General features: G+C 47.1%; 1 protein-coding gene across 9 annotated transcripts in view; it reads right to left on the bottom strand.

Moving 5' to 3' along the window:
- The window catches only part of PACS2 (phosphofurin acidic cluster sorting protein 2), an 81,133-nt gene that overhangs the window by 35,582 nt on the left and 18,219 nt on the right, over positions 1-27,332 (bottom strand). For 5 of the 9 annotated variants that reach the window (XM_086753044.1, XM_086753043.1, XM_086753045.1 and 2 more), the window contains exons 3-11: positions 18,037-18,124; positions 14,694-14,783; positions 10,291-10,416; positions 8,052-8,214; positions 6,925-6,998; positions 6,072-6,152; positions 3,685-3,744; positions 2,222-2,379; positions 25-115 (exon numbers count right to left, since the gene is read on the bottom strand). In XM_086753044.1, coding sequence (XP_086609170.1) covers positions 25-115; positions 2,222-2,379; positions 3,685-3,744; positions 6,072-6,152; positions 6,925-6,998; positions 8,052-8,214; positions 10,291-10,416; positions 14,694-14,783; positions 18,037-18,124 — 931 coding nt within the window. The remainder of the gene's footprint in view (positions 1-24; positions 116-2,221; positions 2,380-3,684; positions 3,745-6,071; positions 6,153-6,924; positions 6,999-8,051; positions 8,215-10,290; positions 10,417-14,693; positions 14,784-18,036; positions 18,125-27,332) is intronic. The other 4 variants (XM_086753048.1, XM_086753049.1, XM_086753051.1 and 1 more) reach the window with 2 other exon arrangements.

The following is a 27,332-nucleotide window of genomic DNA, read 5'->3' as shown; positions in this document are numbered from 1 at the left end:
TAACCTTCTTGAAACATGACTTACAGGACTTGATGGCTCTCTCTGGCTCCTGATGCTGTGGATGCTACCAATTTCTGTCTGAGAGCTGGAGTGTGACAGTCCTTCAAAATAAGGTCTGCATAAAGAAAGCAAGGAGTTTCTTATGAAAAACGTTAACAGAGAAAGACCATCTAATCCACAGCAAAGAAACATCACTGTTCCCAGCATGTCTTACTGCTCTCCAACGGTTCCAGTAAAATTTATAGGCTACTTTTGAAAGGAGGAGGAGGTCAGTCTCCAGGACAGCAAGAGAAGCCAGAAAGTCCAGAGACCCCTGCCTAGCCCTGACACTGACTGACAGACCTCCATCTAATGGATCCAGCATGTCACCTGCCACATAGCAGACCATATTCATAAAGCTCTTACTAGGAACTTTTGCATGCTCCCACACTACACACCAAACAGCAGCTTTTGTTTCCATAAAAACAAAGATAGGCATGTGGGTCCAGCATTTTCGCACAGCAGAACAGAAAGCACATTCACCCCACACAAGCAGTTGTGTCCTCACTACTCCAAACACCAGGTGCAAAGTTTCACACTGCAATTCTAGTTTCAGCTTCGCAAATGCTGGTTGAACTACATGCCATTCCAGACAGGGTCTAGCTCTTGACCGAAATACAGCAAGTAGAGTTACTGTCCCCCACTGATACTCTGCTCCTGCAGGTAAGTGACTCTTGGTGATAATATGCATTTTATTTCCAGCTTGCATCTGGATTTGGCTGCCAGCCCTAGGATCCAATTACACATTTGCTTAATAAGATAAGGTAGCGCATACAATCAGATTGCGCTTCCACATAAAAAGGCAGCTCATCGCACCAGGCTACAAGACTCAATTACAATTTAAGGAACTGATTTTTTTTTTTTTGTTGCAGGAAAAATCTGCCTACAAGCATCAGCGTTTATCACATCCCTTTCAAGATATGAACACAAGAACTGGACACAGCAAACCACAAAATGTCTCCTCAGCACCAGACACAAGAAGTTCTTATTCCAGCAATACTTCAGCGATCACATCAGAACAGTTAGCTCCTCAGCTCCAGGGAACAGGACACAAGCTCTCACTGTGTATAATACAACATTCTGGCTTGTTTCAGAGCAGCTGCTTATCACAATACAAATACTTTCAAATCCCTTCAAGGTAGGGCTAACCAGTTGGCAATATATTGGGTCAAGCTACAAATGCCTATATAAGTCACCAGCCCCATCACTTACCACTACTGCCCCAGTCTATCCTGAGTCTTCTGGCTCACTGAAACAAGAACAAGTCACTCCAGACTCAGAATCTATTCTTAGCCCAAGTAGGTTATTCTACATTAATTAGGATGTTATGACACCTGGTAATTAGCTGGCATTTAGCAGATACTGTACTGACCGACTGCAGTGGCAGGCTTTGCTTGTTTCAGAGCCGTCACAACACTGAAGGCCTGAGCATGCAACCACATGGCAGTCAGAAGCCTGAGTGCAGCTCAAACAGTCTCTTGCTTTCAGTCTTTATTCGGCAGGGACGTGACACAGCTCTTGTTAGCTCAGGGTTCTGCATCTGCTCAAGACTCTGAGCCAGCAATCCCCAGCTCAGCTCCACAGCCCTGTGATTGCCCATAAGTCAGTGCCCACAAAAGCCAGTTCAGAACAGGCTTGCGTGTATCTACGTGTGCTGCAGTCAGTCCCCTTGGGCTCTGAGTAACTCCTTTGTTTCCTGCGGTTCTGCTTCCTTAATCCCTGCAAAGACTCTTTCCACACAGGGTCTTACAAGCTTTTCCAGAAAAACACAGTCTGCTTTGTCCATCCCTGCCTCTACTTCTGCAGCTTCCAACTGCATAGCCTTCTGCCTTAGCACAGATTTCCTGGCTGTTTCCACCACCTCCTCAAAACACCTGCGTACGGTTTAATTCTACTGCCTGCCTGCCAGCAATTCCTACCCCTGTGCTCAGATGGCAGGGCAGGTAGAACATCTGCAAAGAGAAGAAGGAAGAAATGAGATGGAAGGGGAGTTAGACCCTCCCACGCTACCCCTAGCTCACAAGCAGCAGTCATTCACATTATAACAACACACTAGGGCTCCAACAGCAGGTTTACATAGGAAAAAAACAAGATGGAGGGGTGGGAATAGAAACAACATCTCATCTGTGCTGCCACTGCGCATAGTCTCTCTCTGGCCCAGCATCAGCTGCCCCACACTTACTTTAACTTTGGCTTCGGAGTGCTCAAGACACTGTCATCATCCTCCATTTCTGGCCCGCTGTCACTTGGGTTCTCTATATCCAGCGTGTCATACAGAAGGTCCAAGTCCTCCTCCACCTCTGGAACGTGCTCCGCTGGGTCCTGCTCTGAATCCAGAACCTACACGCAGGACAAAAGCGGGCACTGCTGACTCTGCTAGGAGCCAGACTGACCCCATGTCACTTGAACTCTCCTAAGAACCTCAGCACACCAGTCTTGGGAGAAAGATTCTGTTCCTGGTGCTACCAGGAACACATCCAACAGAAACATTAAGTATTTGAGAAGTGCTTGTTTTGGGTCAAGGTTACCAGTGTCTGGTTAAGCAGGAGTTACCTATTGGACTAAGCATCCACTAAGATGCAATTAAGAACAAGCTATTAACCATAGATTATGTCCATTACTCTATCCCATTCTATAAACAAAGCTTTAAAAAGGCCCCTAACGGAGTCTCAGTTTTCTTAGAACAAGTACAGAAACGCAATACTCTCAACAGTGTAACCCATCTTGGGTTTTACTGAAAAAGTTGCCATGACACGTCCTGATTTGATACCCAAGCAGATAGAAATGACAGAAATGTCCACAGGAGGCGCCTGAAATCTGGACAAGAATCAGTTGCCACCCACACGCAAAGCGAAAAAGAACAGCTCTCTCACAAAAAACTTTCATGGGTTGCTTCACGTATACACCAGGGTAAGCAGGCAGCTGTGCACAGTTCAGAGCTTGCTTTTTGAATGGCAGCTCCAGAAAAGCAGGAGCTCAGCTGGCCGAGACCTCAGCTGTGAGAGCTGACTCTGCTGAGCTAACTTGGGAAGAACAGCAAAGCTAACAGGACTGTTTGGAAGCATAGGGAAGCATGAGGAGTTACTCACTCTTTCCCACAGGCCACAAAATCAGCACATGGACAGCCAACTGAGATGTCAACTGTTTTTGTTTGAGGTACTTAATGTGACACAGGTTTATTTGGTTCCGGATCTCTTTCATTTTCAGCTCTGACCAGATAGCTGACTCTCCTGTGGATCTGCATTCCCTAGCCAAGTTTTTCATGTTTTGCCCAGCTGTTCTAGTAAGATGATCAAACAGGCTGGGATTTAACTTCACAAGCAACATACACAATAGACTACTTGCCTTTGAAAGGGTCAAAGATAATTTCAAAGCAGTCTGCAACACTAATGGGTACACGCGTGGTGGCCAAAATCTGGTTTTGATAAAACTCAATCTAGAAAATGTTTGATGACATTTTAAAGTTGGCCCTCAAGCCTCCATGTAAGGCCAGGATGTGAGGAAAGGTCACATCCGCTGCAGACTTGAAAACAAAACGATGGGAACTAGGGTGAAACAGGAGAGTGCTCCTGAAGACTAAAGCAAGGTGCACCAAGCACTTCGAGGGCAACACACAGACAGGAAGACGTAGATTGAATTACTTACCTCATCAGACACTTTAAATCTCTTCAGCAACGCCACAACTTTCTGTTTGAAGTTTTGTTGCTGCAAGTCAAAGACACTTTAACGTAAGTAAAGCATAAGGGAACTGTTTTCTCTCAGTCTGCAAGAAGCCTAGACACATCTGACACTGGTGCTCCAGCTGCTGCTTCAGATCAAACAACTCTTGGCACCACAAACCAAGTCTCTGCTGTTCTCATGTTGCAATTAGCTTTTCCAGACCTATGATACTTTCTCTCCCACGTTACAACAAACTCAGTCCTACTCCACCAAGCATTAGACCTTCTGGCCCTGATGGATGGTAGACAACTCTTAGCTGGACACAAAGTGGATAATAAATTCTTTTATCTGCCAGAATCCCTTCTGTACCTGTTTGACAAATCTCTGGCAAACATTTGAATCCTTGTTTCCGATTCTTAACAAGGAAAGGTGAGACCACACAGGCATCTACCCACTGACCCAAAGTACAATGTGTTTTCTACCAACAAAGCACTGTTTTTCCAGGAGCTTGCAGTTCATCCTGGCAGGCTCATTTATTTGACTAGCAGAAAAGTTGTGGGGCTTGTCCTTAGCACTCGCTCATCAGAAAAACACTTTCCAAATCTGATACCTCCAGATCCTGGACAAAGCAGGCACCAAGTCCAAAGCAACACAAGCCAAACTGCTGCACTCCTTTTGTGTTTACTTGCCCCCAAGAGCGCTCTCTCTCTCTCTTGCAGGACCAAACAGCTGCCATCTGCCACAAACTGCCCAGCCCTTCTGTCACTGACCAACCTAATATGCACACTCTGAAGAAAAGGAAGACAAGAAGGGCCCAGGTGTGAGTCCTGGTACAGAGCATTTGAGGTGTCATCCCTGTGTCAGGAGAAAAGAGAGGAGAAAAAGGCTGGCACCAGGCTACTCTCAGGTGAAGCCAGTTGCTCATTTGCTGTCTCTCCTGTATCTCACATGAGCTCCTCTTGCCAGCAGAACTGCCTGCTCCCACTCTGGCCTCAGACACTTCACACTGCCCCATACCTCCAAACCTAGCTCTTTACCTCTGAACTCACATCCTGCGAGCTGCAACCACCTTCTTGGCAGCTGAATTTTAGGTGAAATAAATCCACGAGGCCTCAAACAAGACTCTCCAAAGACTGCCCTATTTCTGTCCCCAACGCACATGTGAGGCAAAGATGCTCTCATGACAGTGAGAATTGTCCTCCAGCTCAGAATGCCAAGCAAAACTGTCCATCACACCGACCACCTTGGATCAGCACGGCAGTCTGCGGAGGGAGGATGCACAGCAGGCAGCAGCTAAGGTGGCACGGCAACAGCTGTTTGCTGGCCTGAACAGTTTGACAGTTGGCAGACAGGAGACCTGTCGGGTTTGGAGCTGGACAGATGTTAACTTAACTGGCAGCACCACACCCAGTTTTGTGTGAGCCCCACACACTGGAGGTTCAGTATCAGTTAGTGGTCAGGGCGAGAAAGACATTCCTCTTACTAAGAGGAAGTTGCTCGTTTAATAACCAAGCCATGTATTTTCTCCTAGATGATCGCTGACACCTGAGAACTATACTAAGGACACAAAGGATATGAACTATCATGCTCCTGGTCTCATGGAGAGGGTCATTTTAGTGGCAGATTCAGGTCAAAATAGGGTTTATTTCAGACTTTGTCAAACTATGGATTTCCAAAACAGCCTCACAGGAGGTACAATGATCTCCAAACTTACTCCTAAGTCCAAAAAAGAAAGCCTAACCCATCCTGGTGGTTTTGAGTTATTGTCACAGACATACGATCACACTTGTGTGAGCAGAAAGCTGCAGTATGGCATGGTCAGGCACAAGTCGCCGCTCCACACAGAAGTGCAGCTTTGCAGGCACACGCATGCTTGCTGTGAGAGGGTGGATAGCTGCATGCAACTTGCCAAAGCCTTCAACATCCTGCTACGTCTTTTACCTCAGCACCACATGCACCACCTCAGGTTCATCTGTCAAGCTCCAGCCCTTGGCTGAGCTCCTTAACTTCATTTTGATACTTTCCCACTGGCCTCTCCCATGCAGAGCACAAACAAAAGAGCTTCCCTTTACTTATAGCTACTTTCAGGACTGACATGAGCATGGATCCTGCACTGGATTATTTCACATACTTCCATGATTTTTGGAGCTCCTTAACCTTGCAGCCAAAGGACATTGAAGACAGAACACACACAAACCTTGGACGGCCCCACCCTTTGAACTGGCTGCTTCTGGTAGCTCTTCACATGCTGTGACCATGCCCCCAAGCTCTCTGCTGGGCCAGCATGTCTAGTACTGCTGCTCCCATAAGCCACATGCACTGCGCATCCTGGCCAAACCCCGTCAGTGTTAGTAAAACTAATTTCCACCGACCCTGGTTATGGACGTCGTTCTTACTATCGATCTCCGCTGCTTCTTGGGCTTCCCCAGCTCGTACTCATCATCATCCAAATCCTGAACAGAAAGAGGATTCCTGTGTTACCTTTGTGATTTGAGGACATATGAGCATTTAAGCGCTAAAAATATTCTCTCTGTGAAGATGAACCTGCTGCTCTGTCTTGCCAGGCTTTCAGCATTTGTCTTAACTGCAATTATGATGGCAGAGGGAAAAAGGAAGTGAACGAGATCTGTAGAAAGCCAGGAATAACAGCTTGGAGAAGCAAAACAGTCCTAGCTCTACATTCAAGGAACAAGGATAGTCACAGCCTCACGTTTCAGCGGGTTCCTCTCTCAGTACCCTCCAAGAGCTGGAAGGCAGGTGATGCCAGAGTCTGAAGGTAAATAAGACCCAAACTCAAAAGCACCTCCCGTCTAGCCAGGGAGTTCTCCAGAAGGACCTATTCTGCAGAAAGTATTAAAGACTAAAGTCAGACTCAGAGCCCACTGCCCTTTAATTACAGCTGGGAATCCAGTTGGGCTCTTTGAATCCAATCAGTATCACAGAAGCAATCAGCTGATGCCTTGACCACTAAGCAGAGAAACACACAAGGATGCTAATGTTTTAGTGTTTAAAGGGAGCTCAAGTCCAAATATGTGAACAGACAAATCACAGCACAGCGGAAGAAATGGGTTACTGTGAAGGCCTTGTGCCACTGCAGCTAAACACTTGGTGACAGTCACTGTCATGGTTTAGCTAAAGAAATAGGCTTTTAGTTTCAAGCACAAGCTGAGAGTTTACACGCTCTACTTAAGTCCTCGCAGGGAGAAGCCACGCCCTAAACAGTACCTGGCCCTGTACGGCATCATCACTGGCCTCCTGCTCAGAAGAGAAGCTCTCGTACTCTTCCTCGGAATAGTTGTCTGAAAGGGAAGGAAAGAAGGGAGAGATCCTGTGAAACTCCTTTAAGGTGAAGGGACAGTCTCATCTCAGGAGCAGAGAAGGCCAACTGTCACAAATCAAGAAAGGAGGCACACAAGGAGATGCCTGCTAGTTGATCTTCTGTCTGTGCTAGAACCAGTGAGATGAGAACTGCCTGTAAGGAACAAGGAGAAACAGATCTAATAGAAAGGAAAGACCAGCACACAGATAAGGCTCCTTGAAAGACCACCCCCTTTTACCCTCGGAAGAGCCACCTGGTAAACAGCAGCAAGTAAAGAGGTTTCTCCAGAAGGGAAATTAGTTTTTTCCCTAACATTGGCGTAACTGGCTTAAAGAAGCAAGACAGGTATGCCAGGAGAGTCTAAATCCTTTATTGAAACGACACTTCAGGTGAGCTGCCTAGCCTCAGGCAACAACACACAAGCACCTCCATGTGCTACCTTCAACAGGTCACTCTTCTAGCAGTGAGCAGAAAGCTGGTACCACGTAAAAAGATTGTCATGAGTAGAAACAAAATGATTTCCCTATATGGTGCACAACACCATGGATTTACAGTCATTAAACCAGACCACAGTCCACAGCAGAACATGTTGCAGGTTTGCACGTCTCATCTAAGTTAATGAGACTTATTGTAGAATATTCAAAGGAAAAAGAAGTTGGAAGAGTAGCTTAAATGTGAATCTCCTGAATAGAACACTGTTGGCCAGGTGAGAAGTTACCGGTTCTCAACACACCCACCAGTAATGCTGGAAGAGCGTTGGCAGGAACACAACTAACCCTTGCTGGATAGCTCAGGCCTGGTGTGATATGCAGGAGAAGCATGGACAATTCAATCCCTTAACTCCTGTCACGCTCCCTGCTTACACAGTAACAGGTTTGCAAAGTGGGTTTTCTTTGCATTAATTAGTTAGAGACACAGCAACTTGTGCAAACCAGTTCTCATTTGTCCCAGGAAGCATCTAAGCCCAGATGCAGTTTAACTCCAGCTACTTCAGGAAGACACTGGTCCTCAGAGCACCTGGTTGTACTCTTACCTGTAGACTTGATTTTCTGGCTGGCCTGCATAGTGCTGTCTTCATGGTCAATTGGCTGACTTGACAAGGAGAAGATCCAGATTTCTGCCACTTTCACTGCAGCCTCTTTGATGTTGCTGAAAAGGCTCAGAACCTGGCCACCTTCTGTTGGGTGCTGCATGACCTGGGACAGAAATTAAGCAGTACAAATCTGCATTTGAATATATTTAAACTTGCATTATTTTGCATACAACAAGACTTATTTATGTTAATACAGTTACTCCACATTTCCAAGTACAGAAGCAAACCAACACCCTGCAACTGCAGGAGCCACTTGCAGGCAACATACAATACTACTTGAGATTTTATTTGACTACTAACGGAAGTGATGGATGGAGCTTAACAGTTGATTAGCTCATCCTTGAAGCACAATACTTGACTACTTCATTACTATGTATTTGCTTCCATGGAACAGTACTGATTCGAATTATCAAGTTACCAACCTTCTGAACACCTAATTAAGGAACTTAATTTTGCATTAAAGCCCAGCAGAAGCAACAGTAAAGGCAAAAATTATTGGTGAGATACAGATGCAGAGTGCTTCCTAAAGGAAAAATCCCTGCTCCAGAGAGCTGGCACCTGAATCTCAGAGGAGCTGGTCACCCAAGGATAATGGAGCAGTGGGTCACGAAAAGCAAGACAATAGTGGAGGCAGAGGAACATCTCGGTGTGGATTTCTCCTTCCTTTGCCTCTCACAAGGCTCTCCCCAGAACATAGGACCTATGTTCCTCTCTTGCCCCACTGGAGTCAGAAAATGCTTCCCCACGCCCGCACCTCAGCTTTCTAACACACACCAGGCTGCTTTGTCAGGTCTTCACACGGCTTTAGAAAGACCTGAGCTGATGAGGAACATATGCCCCCTGCTCTTAAACTCTGCTCAGACTCACAACTCCAATTCATTGCTTTGTTTCAACAGCTAAGAGAACTTTAAAAAAAAAAAATAATTAAGGAATGTGTCAGTGCTGTTTAGTGGTCATTGTGCTACAAACTGCAAAGGGGAGAGGGGAAGGCTTATGAAATTTGATTTCCTGAGTCTTCAATTTCAGGAATATTCCAGATGAGCTGGAGAGCAACTATCTCCTAACTTAGTGAACTTTTGAAAATGTTTGACCTTCTGTCCTCACTCAGCTGACATTACAAAAAGACTTAAGAAAAAACACATGTAGCAGTAACAAATGCCCAACACTTAGGCGTTCACTGATGGGTCTAGTTAATGAGCCCACATGTTTTCTGCCTTACAGCAGTATTTAATTTCTAGTTCTTAAACAAATCACACATAGTACAGGAAAAACATTATCTACAACATCACAAATCAGCATTTGGTCAATTCAAATGGGGAGTTCACCATTTACTGCAAGTCTAAGGGAAGCTGAACTTAGGCATAAGGAGTGGTCTTCATAATGAATTACATAATACAGTAATAACTCACCACAGCATAACACAGCTTATTTTGGATGGAATTATTTGCTGACAGGATGCAGTCTGATAAGAAATATTGGTGTTAAGCCGAACTTGCTACTGCTAAGCCCATCTCTAAATACTTAGGAACAGAAATAGCAGAGATTAAACAGGGGATGAAATAATGAAACATGGAGCTAAGCTATTCAGAAAGCCTTAGTGAATAATTTATCCATACTTGATTCCAGCATTAATTTTCAGATGTAAATCTGAAAATTTTATCATTTACCTCTGATTAATAGAATTCCACCTAAATTACCAACAGCCAGGAAATAAGAATTGCAAAGGGTGTTTCATGCAAAATGAGAGAAACTACTTCATCCTGAACTTTCATACACTGGCTGAGAGAAGCACAGAAAACCATGCTTGAACTTTAACATTTCTTAGGGTTGGAAGGCTTGCTCGACTGACCCTGTCTTGATCTGCGTTTACGATCCGGACTTCCTAACACTAAAAAAACCAAAACAACAAACCGCATACAACAACAAAACCCTTACAAGGTAATAAGACAGCCTCATGACAGTTTTAACTCTCAAGATACTATCCAGAAAATGCCCAATATTATTACTCAGTAGCAAAATCTGTTTAAAATATTGCCCTGTGAACACTGATCACAGTTATTAAGACAGCTATATGAAATCCTGCCAGGTACTTCTCAATGAGGAAAGTGACAACATCAGGTTTAAAGAGAAGGGAAAACATTCACCTTTGTAAACAGAGATCATGTCAAATGCTGCTCACCTCAGCCATGTTGATAGACCCCACAGCCAGAGTCTTGTAGCCTAAAATGGTTCGGTTCTTGTACCGCTTCCGCCGCTGCAGCATGATCTGAAGCTTGTTGCCTTCTCTCTTCAAGAAGTGAGGGTACTGCGGTTGGAAACACAATGGAAAAGTTTATTAAATCTCTCAACATTATCTCCCAAGCTGCCTGCTTCATGAGTAAACTCCATTGCTAGGGATTAACCCAGGGCTTTTAGAAGTGCCTACAGCTAATTTGCCCTCAGTGGACAATCCTTCATTAAGCCAAGGAAGCCTTCCTCTCTGCCTGAACAGCTCAGCTCTCAGCTTTCACTTCCACAGCCCAGCACACTGAAAATGCAATCTGGGGGCACAGAGGAGCTGTTCAGTCTGGGAAGGACTGAGCCCAAGCTTGGTTTCAGAGAGATGAGGAGCCTCCACGAGCTGCTTTCTCCAGCAGCTAGACAGAGGCTGGCCAGAACTGGAGCCCCAGTGCTGCCCCTGCACATGCAATGGTCAGTGGCAGGGACAGCTGTGGACCCCAGCATTCTCAGCCTTCACTCTGGCACACGGACACCTCTCAGTGTTTGACCCTCTGCTGTGCACATTTGAGAGCCTATTGTGCTCGGAACAGCAAGTGGAGAGAGGCACAGCTATGAAGAGGCCACAGACTTGCTGATGCCTCTATTGCTAAAGCACAGAGACCTACACAGTCATGCGATGATTCTCTCCAGCATGTCGTCTCCTTCAGGCATGTGGCTCTTGCAACTGTCAATGTTTTCCAGCATTAACACAGCCACACTTCTGTTGCTCAAAGTGGTTGTATTTTAAGTAGTTAAGTCAAGAAAAACCCTGTCCTATCACCAGGCTATGTTGCAAAGACACAAAGCCTTCCAAGGCATGTTCCATATAAGAAAATATATTCATTTATGTATCACCCATAAAACTCTTCAAGAACAGAGAGGCTCTGAAGTCAGGCAGAGACCATCAGGGAAAGAGCGGGACTAACCATGCTATCTCAGCTTGCCCTGCTCACCTGCACAGAGTATCAGCGCAGTCAGGCCCTGCTTTCTGCCGGGATGCCGGCCAGAGCACTGACAGTCCCCAGGGCCCAGCTCACCTGCTGTGGGAAGGAAGATGCTGTACAATGGAAGAAGAATCTTCAAGAAAAGATAGAGCAGCCATCTGACAAGGTAGCCAAGTCTCATCTTGAGAAGAGAGGTGAAAAGGACACATGCTCCAAATATACAAAATACACAGCACTAAGTAACCTGTGTACAGGAGAACCTAGTTGCAGGGATCTCAAACAGGACATTCCCAAGTGAAGGATGCTTCTCTCACAGGCAAGACCTATTTTTTTTTTCCTTGAGACATTATGAAAATAACTCCCTGCCTATCAAAATGCTTGATAAATACAAGTGCTGAACATCACCAGAAAGCCCAAGATATTAATTTGCAGTCCAGAGCAAGCCTGCCTGTTACGCAGAGAGCTGGGAGCAGTGGCCACACGAACAGGCAGAATACTAATTAACTGATGGCTCTGCAAGGGCGAGATCTGCTGTGCATTGCCCAAGGAAGTGGACTGACAGGAGAGGAGCAGCAGTCCATGTTAATTAAAAGGCAACCTCAAAACACACCTGCATCCAGGCACAAATGAAGCCTGTGCAACAGACGTGCAATGTCCCTAAACAAGGATGGAAGAAAGTTACTGTGGGGAAGGGGCAAGAGAGGTGCCTCAAAAAGCCAGAGGAACCTTTTGCACTCAAATCTACCATCTCCCTGCCTATAGGGCCCTTCCACATGTTGGAATGGTGGGAGAGGAGAGGGACTCCTTGCTCTCATCTCAAAGGACTTGGGCCACACCAAGGCCGCTTAAGTACAGGCCTGCAACTAAAGTCCAGAGTCATGCTTGGTCCCAGGCCAGCTTGATTTCAAGGTTTCAGGGATTAAACCGGACGGCTCAAGTCCATACATGTGCAAGTTTCTGTTTTTCAAAGGTGTGCTGCCTGGCCACCTCTGATGAGCATTCGAAGATGATAAAAGAAAGGTACAGAGAGACTCAGGCCACTCAGCTCCTTAGTTAAAAGCAAGAGCCTCTAGAAGAAAAGCCAAGCCATTTTCACAGAACAGACAAGCTCTTTTCAACACCAGCCATGGCTTATCAACTCTACAGAATGGTTTCAACCAAAACTCTTCAATAATTGTCAGTGCATGACAGATACTGGAGAGGAAAACAGTCGAAAACCAGACTTTTTGAGGAAGCACCAAACACTCCAAGGTTCCTTCGAGGGGTGAGAAGAGGGGGCCGTCACACACACCAGAGCAGTGAAAAGTCAGGGCCAGACATTCTTTCTGAAGCCCCTGTGATGCAAGTCCTTCCATCTGGAAAGGTTTATTAGACTAAACACAGGTATTAAGTGTACTGGAGAGCTGTGATGTCATGCTTGGAGTAGCTGGGGAACTTCACTTGATCCTGTGAAACCCACGGAGGGTCAGGAGAAACAGCCATCCCAGCAGTAAGGGTGATGGTAGCTTAGCTGCCAGAAAGGCTACCACTGGTCTAGCCCTAGCTAGCAAGGCAAAACAGGATCGGACACACCACAAACTCCAGTCTTACTCCAGCTGTGTAACAGAGCTACAGGAAACTCCTCCCTTTTGTTTGAGCAGAGGCTTACCAGACACAATGGGCTGCTCGCTATTATGCCAGCCTGCACCATCACCTTCTTAGCTTAGCTCTGACAAGGAAACGCTCTGTGCAAAGGATGAGAATTTCACCCAGGAGAAGCAGTTGAGAAGGCTGTGACGGTGAAGATACGAGGGTCTATAAATCCAGACAGCTAGCACAAAGCAAGACATACAGTTTGAAGAGCTGACAGTGCAATATGGAGACAACAGCTGCTGCAAGGCACTGAGATCTTGCGCTGTGACATCCACATGCTTTTACTTTGTGGCCCATCACCACTCTCAAATATATTCCAGGCACTAAATTCAGACTGTATCTGGCTTAAGCTGCAATTGTTAGCTAGGAGCAGCTTCCAGCCATCATTCAATTAAGAAACAATAAAAGCTGTCACAAAAATCCTGCTGTGCCATTTCAGGAACACTTCCCAGGCCTTACTGCATCCAAGACCACCAATCCTTCCTGCAGTCAGAGACCAGCAGCGCATCTCTGCATTAAGCTTGCTCACCCCTTCCGAAGGTTCAGTGTCACAGACATTGCTCTCCCCTATTCTGGCTCAACTCCCAGCCCCTTCAGGGAAAACAGAGTTAAAGACAGTGCTCTGCATCCTGCTGCAGCATTGCTCTTAGGCCCAGGAAAAAAAAAAAAACAAAACCCAAAATATATTCCCAATTCATTCCAAAAAGATCTGCAGAAATACTTGCTCCTTGCTGACACAGGACTGGCAGAGGGAGACTTGGCTCATCTTACAGCTCTGCTCCTAAGCAGGAAAGCTGCAGCCCCAGGACCCAAGCACAGGTACTCCTGGCACATGGCTTTGTTATTCCTGTTCACAAAGGAGGGGATGGAATGCTGCAGTCAACCCAGTCCGTGGCTGCATCAGGACAGAACCAGAAGCATCAGCCATCTGTGTATCCGCCTGGACAGCCGCAGGGTTACTGTCCGTCTGCAATGAAATCTTATCTGCTTCCAGTCTGCACAGGTCTCGGAGTAACAACCAGCCTGTATCACCTCACCGCACAAGCCTTTCTCCTTACCAGATCAAACTCTTTACTTCAAGATCTAACCAATAGTCCCAAAACACAAAGATATGAATGCTTCTGAGTGTCTGTCTAGCTCTGCTCTGTGCATGCAGGATCCTCCTTGCTTGCAGCAAGCCAGCCTCTATTTACCCTATTTCCCTGCTCAGGAGGTAGCACCAGGGCAGCATGCTTTGAGGAAAAGAGGAACCAATAAAGTACAGTTACTCAATTTCCCAGCTATTCCTATGACTCCAGAGCCAGGAGTAACTGTCTGCATACCGCTCCCGCTTCCCCAAACGGTGCCTCCCCTCAGCAACTCCAAATCAGAGATCCACCTATCCTATTCCCACTACTGCCTTCCATCAGCCCCGTACTCCACGCGACCCCCCGTGGCTGGCACCCTCCACTGCCCATTCGTAAGGCAGGCAACAAAAGGCAAAAAAGAGTGATCCCGCTCTGCTCCACTTCCTGCCACAGCCATAACATGAAGAGGACAGATTGCAGCAAAGCCCTCATGTTCCTGGGCTCCAACTGCCCAGGGACAAGCCAAAAAAGATCAGATAGCTCTTCAGAAATGGCTGGGACTGCCTTAAGAACAAGCAGCACTAGAAGGGTCTTCACCTCAGACCCACAAGGCACCTCTGCTCACTGAAAAGCAGCAAGTCCAGCAAGCACACGTGCCCCAAGGCCACATCACACCTTACCTGCAGCGAGAAGGTCAGCGCAAGCTCAGTCTCCACGTGTCCACTCGGGGGCAATACAATCTCGTGAGACCGCAGGATGCGCTTCGAGCCCTGTACAGAAACAAAGAGTCCATTGGGTGAATTCCCCAGATGCCAGCCCTTGCATCCCACCCCAGTCCTATTTACTGAAAACCAGGAAACACTGTCAGGGACTGCCATAGAGAAAATGAATGGATGGGTCTGACCTTGCACTTCTGTGAAATATTAATGAGATGAAAGGGAGATATTTGACTAATAAAGATTTGGGCATATTTACTGTCCTAACTGCAACACAGCAGTTTCTGTTCTGCCAAACCTCAACATTCAAAGGCTATGAGTCAATCCCCACCCCTCAAGTTGAAGTCTCGTATTTTTCCTTCAGCCAAGAGGTACAAGGCTCATAATTTCTTGGGTTTGGAGGCTGTAGCGTCATGCTTAAATCTCTGTTGTTAGCCATGACAGATTGGTCTTTTCTTCTGGCAGACACACCCCTCCCTGGGGAAATTGGAGATTTTAACCTGCTTAAATAACTCCAAGTAGTTGGGGTTATAAAAGAAAAAAAATCCACTAAGCATCACAGTGGAGCCTGGAGACCTGGTAGTATTACAGGGCAACTCCAAATCAACACCGTGTTTGGGCTGCTGTACGCTAACCGAGTTACCGTGTGAGCATTTCATTTCAGAGAACGTTTCAGAGAAAACTAGCAGGAAAGCACTAGCAAATCCTTCTGCACTGTTCAAACACAGTGGCAAGTTTCAGAGGTCCCTGGCTCAATGTTCTGCTGAGGCTGCAGATCTGGCTTTGTCCAGATGGGCTGATCTCCCAGAAGCACAGGACCGTAGCTCTCAAAAAAGCAGCATCTGGGAAATCAGGGACAGACTAGGGGGGTAAACACCTTCCAGCTACATCCAAAGGAAAATCTGGTCTGCCCACATCAGCCTCAAAGAGCATCCTGAGACGAGAGAGAAGCAGAGACTCGTTTATATCCCTTCCTCCCCAAACACATCACTCCAGCTGCCAGAGCAGATGCTGTGATTTATAGTGGTGCCTCAGCTCCTGCACAACACTGTGCCAGCTCTTCCGTGCAAAAGTCAAGGTGCCTAAGCTCCAGCGGATCAGAAGACAGAGAGCAGAGCAGGGCAAGAAACCAAAGTGCTCACCCCAAGAAAAGCAGCACGCTGCTGGCAACAGCAGCATCTGTTCCACTGGTGCAAAGCTCCTAATAGCAGCAATCTTGCCTTACTTGTTACGCAACACGAAATCTAATGAAAGACCAAATATAGCTGCTTTTAAAAGACCGCAGCAGATAAATAGAGCAACAGCTCGGGAAATACAGTTGACAACTCTTTGAACATCACTGTTGAGGAGGCTGCAGCGAAACACGGGAAATGCAGGCAAGGTGCTCTCATTAGGTCTGAATTCAGTCATCCCCTCTGTAAAGACTCCAGTGTCTGACACCTCTCTTGCAATTCCCCATACAAAGGCAGTGAGTCATTTGACAGAGATCATATATTTGATGATCCAGTATCACCAGCCTCAAACTACAGCCATGTCAGAAACCTGAGTGCTGGCAAATTAAGTATCCCTGAAAGAGCTTGTCAGCATCATCATCATAATCTGCAAGCTATAAAGGGACTTTCAATAACAAGGCTTCCAACCTGCCTGTGCCTGAGACAGCTGCAGTGCTACTCACCCACCATTAAATAGCATACCACAAAGAAATACAGGTGCTGATCCAGCACAAGGGACACCCAAGGTGAGGCACTCTCTGAGACGGTGGTCATTCCAGCCACTGTCACCTCTAGGCCAACCCGACAGACATATCAAGGGCAAAATAAGGATGGCGTGGGGATGCAAGCTGCAGCCTGGGACTTGGCAGATAAGCACCTCAAACAAGGCAAGTCCTCCTGCGTTCGAGTTCTTCAAAGATCTGCCCTGTGTAGAGAGGACTGCAGGAGAACTGCTCAAGTTTCAGTGCCTGAATTACTACAGCAAGGCAGATCACAACATGTAGCCAAAATAGCAAATAAGTCCCATGTGTTAAAACTCCTTTTGGACTTGCAGGTCTGGGGTAAGCTTTCACCCACAAAAAGTGTAAGCAGTCAGCAGCAACCTAGACAGGAAAAGAAGGTTTTGCTCTAGTAAAAGCTACTGAATTCTCCAACCCAGGTCTGACATGCTCTGTGTGTAGATCATTCACTGACAAGCCTCAGGCCCTTACAGGGATGCATCCACCACCTAGGAGTACAAACACATGGAAAGCTTTCAGCCCTGATAAGCAATATCTGACAGCCTGGGAACACACAGCTGTGCTGCTTCTGAGGTTCCCACAAATCCAGGTGTGTGAAATGATTCCCTGCCTTTCTGCTCCCTGCTGTGGGTGCGTGAGCCCCCTCCAACATAGACAGACATATTTTTACCCCACCTGGACTGTTCATGGAGATAAGACACGCCGGTTAAATCCTCAACTGTGTGTTCTTGCACTGAATCTTCATGATTTCTCATTCCAAGCTAGATTTTGTGTGTTGACACAACCAGCTCTCTGCAGGGGTTTTTGCCTGGTTCTTTATTTGAAAAGCAGCTGCTTTTCACCACGGTTAATGGTATTTTTCTACTTATAGCTCTGCTAGGCTTTTACTCAGTAAGTACTTCAGCATTTGCAGTAGCGGGAGCACGTGAGCCGAACTGATGCTGTGACGCACTGTGGAACTGAGTCCCCTTCCCCTTCCTGCCTGCAGGCAGCGTGACCTACATGTAGGCACGTAATTAAACGGCATAAACGCATGCTGTAAAGTGGGTTATTTACCTAGAATGACAGCTGTATTTTATGGAAACAAGTTAAAATGTGTAGGCACCCTACAAATCCACTGACAAGCACCTGGCTATGAAATGACCTGGACTCGATAGCAGAGTTGCCCATCAGCAGAGGAAAGCCCAGACTCCAGACCCCCCCAAATCAGGACCAAATTACCAAGATATTCAGCCCTAAAGTGAGCTGAAGCATGTAAATAGAGAGCCAGGCTTGGATTTAGTGACAGCTCAAGAAGACGAGGTGACAGCATATGATCTGTAAAGAGCATTTTTACATACAAATAAGCTCATGCTGAGCCCTCAGCGAACAATATTCTTCACTTAACAACAGTGAAATGCAGCAGGAACATGGGGGAAGGATCAGAAAAGACTCTCCACACATCCAGAATGCCCTGGTGTACTTGGAAGGTGCCTGTGGCTGCAATGGACCCTCATGTGGAGGTAAAGCTCAGTTTAGTCATCTGCTAGTATTTTTAGTCAAACAACACAATTCTTAGAACTGAGCAGCAATTACCTGCATTTTGACAGCAATGACCCCAGAAATAAGCTCCTTATCCAATTCCTTTAAGACTACCAGTTTCTTTAATGTCAAGCTGCACAACCTGCAAACAGGAACAGAAGAGAAACAGTTACAATCATGCCTGAAAAAGGAAAAACTCTGAACAGCTTTTACACTCAGCAGTACCACAGTTTGAGGGTGAACAGGCTTCAGACACAAGCCACACGCTGATACTGACATAAAGGCTGCAGAAATACGTGAGGCTTTCCTGGCTTTTCAGACTAAATTTCTCCAGCCTTTCACAAACACAAGGAGGCGGACAGGACGTAAGTCTCTCTGATACAGACCCATGGACGCATGAGAGTGCCTCACAGCATGGACTTCCACCGACCACAGTCTGGGAACTCTTGCTCTGAGTCAGACCAAAAGTTTTAGGGTCAGAGGAATTAAATTCCAGGAATATAAAAGCCCTGGGTCAGTCTAATTTTAAACTCATCTACAAAGCCTTCCTAGACTATTGGCTTTTTCAGTTTCAGACTCCAGGCCCCCAAAGATCTCACTCCCACCTCCTCTTGTCAACCCACGCGTTCTCCTCCTCACCCTCGAACAAAAGTGCTAGCAAGTGGCTCAGGCATCTCTAATGGGAAAGGGGAAAAAAAAAAAAAAAAAAGAAAAAAAAAAAAAAGAAGGAAAAAAAAAAAGGAGAGGAGTCAAGGAATGTCCCCTGGCCCTGGCATTCACATGCCACACATACGCAAGTAAATCACATTCTTCACCCAGGCAATGCTACATTGTTCTGGTTAAAGCTGTTTGCACTTCTGCCTTTCCGCACAGGGAGCTTGGGAGGGGATAAAGTTTGGACTAGGTGCAATTGAGTTAAGGCTCTGAGGTAACAGGACCACAGTATTGGCACTGTCACAATTTCACAGAAGTTGCCACCAGCTGGTGTAACTAAGAAAACATGCCTAGAAACAAACTGGAGGGAGAGAGAAACCTGAAGCAAAGACAGCTCAGCTTGAGGAAAGCAGAGGCCAGAGAAGGTTGCTGAGTGGGCTCTAGTGACTAGATACCATCCGTCACACTGGCCAGGAGCTGGCAGTGCCTTTGCCTCACAGCATCAGCACCTTTGGCCCCTGCCATGGGACATTAGCAAGTGTCACAGCATGGCTCCTCTGAAATCCACTGCAGAGCTCTTCCTCCCAGATAAAGTGTAACATTGGGGCTGTTCACAAAGGGGCTAAGCCCAGCAGCAGAGCGGAAGGGACGAGGAGCTGATGCTGGACTGTGGTGCATGTCCAGGCAGCAGCAGCACAAGTACCGTTGACTGAAACCTGCACTTGAACTGCAGGACTCCACACCACTGCCAGGAGCCTGACGAGTCACCATTGCAAGGGTGCCTTGCACCTCCACCACCTTCTCTGCCATTGTGGGAAGCTGAAATATTGCTCTGCTGCGATGCCTGAAGGTATCAGCTGGGGTGCAAAACTGAAGGAGTGACGCAGCTGAAGGCTCTTCCCAACAGGAGTGATGGCAGATGTTGAAGCGGCTGCTGCCTGCCTCATCCAGAAACGTCTGTGGCTCTGCCTGAACCCTGCCCTCTTGCACAGGGTTAGGAACAGGGAAGAGCTGGTCTTAGCTCTTAAGGCCTTCACTCAAGCACATCTCTAAACCTGCCCTTGCCAGCCATCTGCTCTTCCTACTTATCCACAAAGCACTGGTTCCTGCCATCAGCCCCGCCAAAAACCAAGAGAAAGAATGAACTAAAAGTTCTCTCCCTTGCGGAGTCTTGCACCTGAAGACAGCGCAGCCAGAGATGCTATAGAAATTACAAGGAAGGTGGAAAAACTGGGTCTGCCTGGTTCCCCTCCATCACACCACGAGCAGCTGTGCACAGCATCATCGAGATGAGCACAAGCCCGGAGGCACTGGGTGCTGGAGGAAGGATGGCAGAAGCAGGCAGGACAGCTGCAGCTGCTGCTGGGCTGGTGAAGGGGAGGCCGAGCACGCTTTCACCCACAGGCAGAGCCTCCCCCGAGCAAAGCAGGCACCTGTGGAAGCAGGACAGCACAGATCAGCATGTTCAACTGCAAATATAAGTGTCCCTGTACACTGGAAGTCAGGTGAAGCTGCATTCCTCAACCCGGAGCGCAGGAGAGGCTGCCGGCTTTCCCTCCACGCCCCGAACAAAACGGCAAGCACAGATGCGGGTGGTGACCGTCATGAAGCAGCTGGACCAGGATCTGGAGGAATGAGGCTGTGATGCCATTTGTTTTCATTGTAACGCTGTAGTTGGAGGACAATCGCACTCAGCTTGCCAAAACCCACAGAGCTGGGGCCGGTCAGGTGCTGAGAGCAGAGGTAGGACAACACACTGGCATTGTCTCGGCTGACAGGGAAGGAACAAAGGCCTTTTCTCTCCGGCCCCAAGCTCAAGGATGAAAAAGGTACGGGAAGAAACAATGGTGTTCTCAGCACACACAGCAGAGCACAAGGAGGGCGTTCTGTTCTCTGCTGGGCATTCAATTAATCATTTATGAGCTTTGATCAAGCCCTGTGGAGCACTTGCTGCTTGGAAAAAAAAAAAAAAAAAAAAATTAAATGCCTCCTTTACAGCAATCAGAAAAACAAAAGCAGTTAAAAAAGACATGGGACACATCTGCTTTCTTTATCCCCCATTGCTGGGCTGCTGGTACTAAAAGACGCTTCACACAAACAACAATGAAATGTTCTTCATCGACGGGGTGGAAATAAAATCAGGAGTTTAAATCCCACCAAATCACTCTTACCCTCAACACACTTATTGTTCTGGGTCCTCTGTCTAAGTTTGCAGCTTACAAATCAAAGCAACCCTAAGAATACATGGCAGAAAGGGGCCATACCTTACCCAAAATAATCACGTAAAAGGATATTCCAGTCACTGCATCCAGAGCCAGCATGGTGCCCCCGCTGCCAACACAGGAACCCTGAACCGCTCACACCCACAGATACAGCAAGGATTTGTCTGCCATAATTGCCTCTGATAACAGTGGCACCTCCTTCCATACACTCATCCTTTGGCTAGATTTTGCTGTACTTCCATCAAGTCTCAGGGATCAGGAAGGGAACTGGTCTCACAAAGCATTTCTATCAATGAGCCTGTTAATTTGCAAGTTTCACATACATACATACATATTTGATCTCCGTGAACACAGGGAAAATAACCTAGAGCACAGACACACGAACTGAGAAAGCCTCAAGTCTGGAGCTGAAAGAGCCTGAAGTATTTTGAGTGGTCTATAAAAAACCCAGGACTGCAAGACAGGAGGTGCAGGCAAACGCTTTCTTTACATGTTTGTTTCAGCATTGACCTATGGTTGCACATGGGGAGTTAAGCTAGCAAAAGCACTAAGTTAGCCAAAGCAGTGTTAAACAAGAGCAACAGAAATCCAAGAGCCAAGATTTCCACCCTTTTTTGAAGGTTCGTAGTAGATGTCCCTTTTAGGAGCACGGCTGGGTTCCACGCCACAGCAGGCAGTGCCTGCTGAGGAGCTCACACCTCTCCAGTCACACACATCCCCACTATTGCAAGGAGGCACGAGGTACTTGCCTGACCCTGTTCTCAGGTTAACAAATCGTGAGCCAGCTTAATGCGTTCCACAAGAAGAAAACTCTTCATCTTTTTACATCACTGCTGCAAGAATGCAGTTTTAAAGAGGAAACCTGGACCTGACCCAATGGTTTCGACTCGCCCTGCTAATGTAAGTTGGGCTGAATAGCTTCATCACGAGCTTTTTGCTCAGGGAGGCAGTTATGTGCAAAGAACATAACATTTTGGTAACTGAGATCCAGCAAATATGCCCAGAACAACCAAATAAAGTGTCGCATTCTTTACTCACTGGATGTTTTGCTTCTGCATCCCTCCGAGTAGAAAGATCAGGAAAATAAACCCCCTCCAAGAAAGAGTCTGCCTCGCTGAATTAAATGTCTGTGTCTCCACAGGGAGCACAGTAATTGCACTGAGACCTCGCTCACGCAGAGACAGTCGAATCAACAGGAAGGAAAAATTAAAAATTAAAAGACCTGTATTTTAATTAAGCCCCATAGAAGTAGAGAATAATAACAGATGCGTCCACAGCTATAGGGGCCTCCAAGTGCAAGACAGGAGCTGGAGCAAGAAGACTCTAGCTCATTGCAGATACCCTTTCTCTAGGTTAAGAGCTGTGAAGACACGTTCCTAGAGCAAACATTTCATGCCAAGAGTTGGCCTCTGTTTGGTCACTGGACAGTTTCACCTCACCCAAGTTATTTCAGCATTTCAGGACAGCAAGCAGCCTCCTGCCTCGATGCTTTCAACCTCCACTTTTGAGTGTTTTGCTCTGAGCTGACACTCTACACCCAAGACAGTCCCAAAATAAATCGTGAGCCACTTGAAGGAGAAGTGGAGGGAGACACCCGCCTACATGCACGCTTGCCCAGACAAACAGAGCCATTCTGCACATAGCTATAGGGGCGTCTGTGCAAGGAGAGGCTGGAGCGAGAAGCCCTGCACAGCATTTTTCAGAGACAGCTGCTTAAGTAAGGTGTGAACGCATGCGGCGCACGAACAGCCAACTGTGCAAGCAGTTTCTTACGCCTGCTTCGCACACGCCCAGGAAGAACAGAACAGCACGTGGGTGTACTTGTTCCTGCACTTACACGCTAAAGGCAGGGCTCTGTACTGGCCTAGGAGAGTTAGCCTGGAGTGAAAGCAGGGGAGAAGAATTGCCCTCTAACGTCACTGAAGCATCAGAGCAGGGCCTCTGGGAAGGGTAGAAACAGCAGAAGCCACAGGAAGAGCGCTTCTTCACTTTCCGAAGCTTACAAGCCAGTTCCATCAGAACGATCTCATGTCGGTCCTTTTCTCAGGTAAGCTCCAAGGCAAGAAGAAATTAAATGAGAAGGCAGAGGTCAAGCACCCCGATTTCTGTCATGCCAAAAGCATAACCTGAGTAATTTGCAAGGAACCGTAATAGTCCTGTATTAGTCTCTGCTTATTTCTCCTTCATGCACACTTACCCCCAAGCTAAATGGCAACCTTCACCCATCTGTTCTGGCTACACATCCATTCAAGCAAGCTTTAAGAAGCCAGGAAACAATTGCAGAGCAAGTATTTTCACTGTTCTTGTTCTCAAGGATCTTGAAATCTAGCATTAACACAGAGAATTAAGCTCTTAAGATTCTAGAGACTAAAATCCACAGAAATGCCATAGCAAGCAGGTCTTGTTCAGACAGGTAAGAGGATGGCCGCTTATTTTATGCAACAGGCTCTACGCAGGACCTCACAAGGACACACATGCACAGCCAGACACTATCCTTTTACAGCTGAAGCACCATCCTGCTCACTTCAAATATACCACAAATATACCCGCTCCAAACTGAGCATGCAAAAGAAGGGGATGTCAAAATTTTGCAGACCTGCATGATTTTTAAAAGATCCTAGAATTCTGCATGGGCACACTTGCTATTTGAGGAGCAGCATGTAGTTAATAAGACCAAGGATTAAAGTGCATCCGAGCTTAGATACTCCAATTCAACATGGCAGTTGAAAAATACTGAGAGACTGTCTTCCTTCAGTGGGACAAGACATTGCTGGCTGGCTCTAGGGGAGTCACCCAAGGCAGAGAGGAATCAGGATCCCTGCAAGCCAAGTAACTGGCTCAGAAAACAGAGTTCACATATTCCATTGGCACTTCTAATTTCTTAGCACTTCAATAGTCTGGAAAGGAAAGGGCGCTACTGAGGGGCAGTGATGCTGGAGACACCCGTAGGGCTCAAAGCTAAATCTCCCCAGCTCCACATACACTTCAGGTAAAGAAGCAAAACTTCTTGTACAAGCTGGCAGTTGTGTTATGCCACGTTCTGACTACCTAGCTGAGAACTGATGTATTCCAGGTCACACCAGCAGGAAATCAGCTTGTCTGTCACCAACCACTCGCCTCCAGGTAGGTGGTCTGAACTGTGCTACCAAGAAACAGCTGCTTTCTCTCCCTTTAAGAAGTAATTTTAGCAAGAGCTGAAGCAGTTCTCTTCACACATCTGCTGACCTCGGTCGAGATCTCAGTTCTTGTACACACTGCTATACATTTGGCTTCTTAATCTTCATTTTGATGGTTTCAAAGACCATTACAGGGTAACTTATAGGGGGAAAAAAAAACACAAAGCAGGGATTAGGTCTGTTTCTCAGGCGGGCAATGGAGTGCAAAGGAGTTAGACAAACTCACCTGTCTGTTCACACCACGCTGCCTGCAAAGCCAAGCACAGGCACAAGCCTAGTTAAATGCACCTCTCCCGGCTCGCCTTTTTCCCAGCATCCTGAACACCAGGACTACACAGCATTCTGACATCAAAGTGAACATCAATGAAAAAGCCAGTGGTACTGGTGGATTAGGTTTGGTCAATGTTTTTAAAGTTTTGAGGCAACAGGAAAGTGGTTTATTGGCTTTAAAGACTAAAGTCAGCAAATAATGAAAAGCTGATTCATGGTGAAGGCTCCTTTGACAGACCGTCAGGATTATGTTTTTTATATTAAATTACAAACACATCTGATACTTGCTGTATTAATTTAGTAGTAGCTGGAGTAACCAGAGGCACCACCACCGAGGAACAAGCAGCAAGATGGAGACAGACCAGGCGCAGCCCCATCCATCTGACCAAAGGCCAGTGCTAGCTGTGGGTCTAACAAGCTTGCACGAGATACCCACGCACTGTGGTACAGCCTGGCAGTGCTGAAATGCCAGCCTCCCATTTGAGCGCCTAATGAGAGCAGTCAAAGAGAAGAGACTTTCACAGCTGGAACAAACCCAGCAGCTCTCCCCTCCCTTGCATGCCTTCCTCATGCAAACTGCTTTCTCCTCACTGGCCCCCATGCCCCAGACAGCAACACTTGCACACAGCAGGCCCATTGCCGGGATCAGCTATTCCAGGCATGCTATGGGAATGCTCTCCCATCTGCCCTGAACCCTCTGGGACCAGTGGGAGCTGCTGAGAGTAGCCAGCAGATGAGAAGGACCATCAGAGCTAAAGGCATCCTGATCTGTCCACGGCTTGCTGCAAAGCAGCACATCTCTGCCTTCCCTTGTACCCCCTCCCAAGCTGCCAGCGCTGCAGCCGGCTGTGAGAACAAAGACAGCAGCCAGCCTTCCAGCACCGAGGAAATCCTTGCAGCGGTAGCTAACTCTGTTACAGGCACCAGTCAGCAAGATGAAGGGGTTAAAGAAAATGCCTCAAGGCACATGCTTTCTCCAGCATGTGCCTTGCCTGGATGATAACCCTCACTCTCTCCCCTGTCCTCTCCTCCACCCCACCACATCCATGCCTCAACCCTGAGCACCATGGCAGCAGCATCAGGTTGGGAATGGTAATGTTTCCACAGCAACTAGGGATGTCAGCCCGCATTCCAAAAGCCTGCTTGTTCCTCCTCACTCCCCTCTGGAGCAGTCTGATGGCAAATCCTCCTTCACTACTGTGTCAAGAATCCTCTTCTCCAAACAGCTGCTTCCCCCAGCTCCCCTGTCCCATTTCAAGACCACATTCAAGGCCAGGTTGGACAGGGCTCTGAGCAACCTGATCTGGTTGGAGATGTCCCTGCTCCTTGCAGGGGGGTTGGACTGGATGGCCTTAGAAGGTCCCTTCCAACCCAAACTGCTCTATGATTCTATTTCAAGTCTTTATGCAGGAGGAGCTTTATGTAGCGAAGAGCTGGTGTGCATCTGAGCGTAGGCAGAGTCAGAGGGGGGTCCTGCAACCAGCCAGGCTGTTTTAATATCCAGTGATTTCTTTTCGATTGTGGGTTCAAGCCCCCAAGCAGTCTTGCACTTGACTACTTTCAAAACACTAGTGCTACTCCGCTTTTTGTTTCCACTGTCGTACAGCCAACGGTGAACTTTGCTGTCACGCCACCTGGCGCTGTGCTCGCCGTGGGCTCCTGTTTGGTACCCCAGGGAGACACCGCAATCCCAGCCACAGCACAGACAGTCCCTACGGTCTGCAAATCATTAGAGGCCAGGACTCATCCTGAAATATCCTGATCTTCCCCTCTGTCTGCAAATCAGCCAAGGGTCCCCCATGAAGCAGAAAAAAATTATGCCAACAGGAGCCTTGACTTCAGGCCCATGTCAGAAGAGCTTGTAATGAAGAGCTCCATTCTGCTCAGGTTACCCATCACTGTGATCTCTTCATCATCAGAAATCAGGACTAGGAAGCCTCCAGCTAAGAAAGCAGGCAAGGAAAAACAGATGGTGACTGCTTGGTGTACCCAAACCCAAGCTTGCTCTCAGGGCATGAACAATTTGCCATCTCTCTGCCTTCCGTCTCTCCACTTCGAAGAGCTTTCACGACACCTTCTGATGCAGAGGGGAGTTAAACAGACTGTCACTCCAGAGACCAGACAGGCTCACACCATGGGTCGCATCATATTACTTCTCACTCAGCTATCTCCAAATGCTTCCCAGTTCATGAGCAAGTCAGACACGTGGCCCTCCCAGTCAAAGCCAAGGTCCTGATGGCATGGAATTCTTAAGACTTGGTGCTTCTCTGAGAGACTACTGCCTCACACCACTGAATAAATACACTTTCTGAACACTGCTGTAGGAGTGTTTGAAAAATAATTCTGAGGGTGAGTTTTTGTTTTTAAGCTTTCTTTTCCCTTGCTGACCCACTTGGACCCAAGGCAGCAAAGCCAGGGCAGGTGGCCCATTCCTAACAGACCATTATTTGGTAATCTTGACTCAATCTAGTTGCATCAGATGCCAGATGAACAGGGTTTTGTGTGTGAAGTCTGCAAGGTGGCCCAAGATAAACAAGATGGGAGAGCCACACAGGCATAATTTAGAGCCCAAATGGCTGTTTGCTTTTTCACTGAGAACTCAAAATGTCCTGTAAGGGTAAAGGCAGAGCGGCTAGCAGCAATGAAAAACATTTGTGAACTTCGATGGTACGTTTGGTATTAACCAGCACAGCAATCAAATATGCAAAGCATCTCACTGGTGGGCTCCCTTTCAGACTAGAAGAACACTTCGCAGATCCCAACGCTGCTCTCACAGCAGCAAGTCTGTCAAAGCCTGCCATTCAGGCCTTTGTCCAGACCGGCATGTGCAGCCAGCCACCCCAATACCCCGCACAGCCAATGGTCCATGCTGTTCCTTTAACTGCCCCGTGTTTAACGCTGGTTCCCTCCTCCCCTGACTCCAGAGACGGAGGGGATGACAGTCAAAGAAATACCAGAATTCGTTACCCAAGTTAGAAACTTTTTTTTTTTTTTTTGCACAGTTCTCATCATGCCTCAAACACAGGAG

Source organism: Chlamydotis macqueenii, chromosome 8 (genome assembly GCF_036417535.1).
Source record: "Chlamydotis macqueenii isolate bChlMac1 chromosome 8, bChlMac1.mat, whole genome shotgun sequence".
NCBI classification, from domain to species: domain Eukaryota; kingdom Metazoa; phylum Chordata; class Aves; order Otidiformes; family Otididae; genus Chlamydotis; species Chlamydotis macqueenii.
This window is presented reverse-complemented; position numbering and strand designations above follow the sequence as displayed.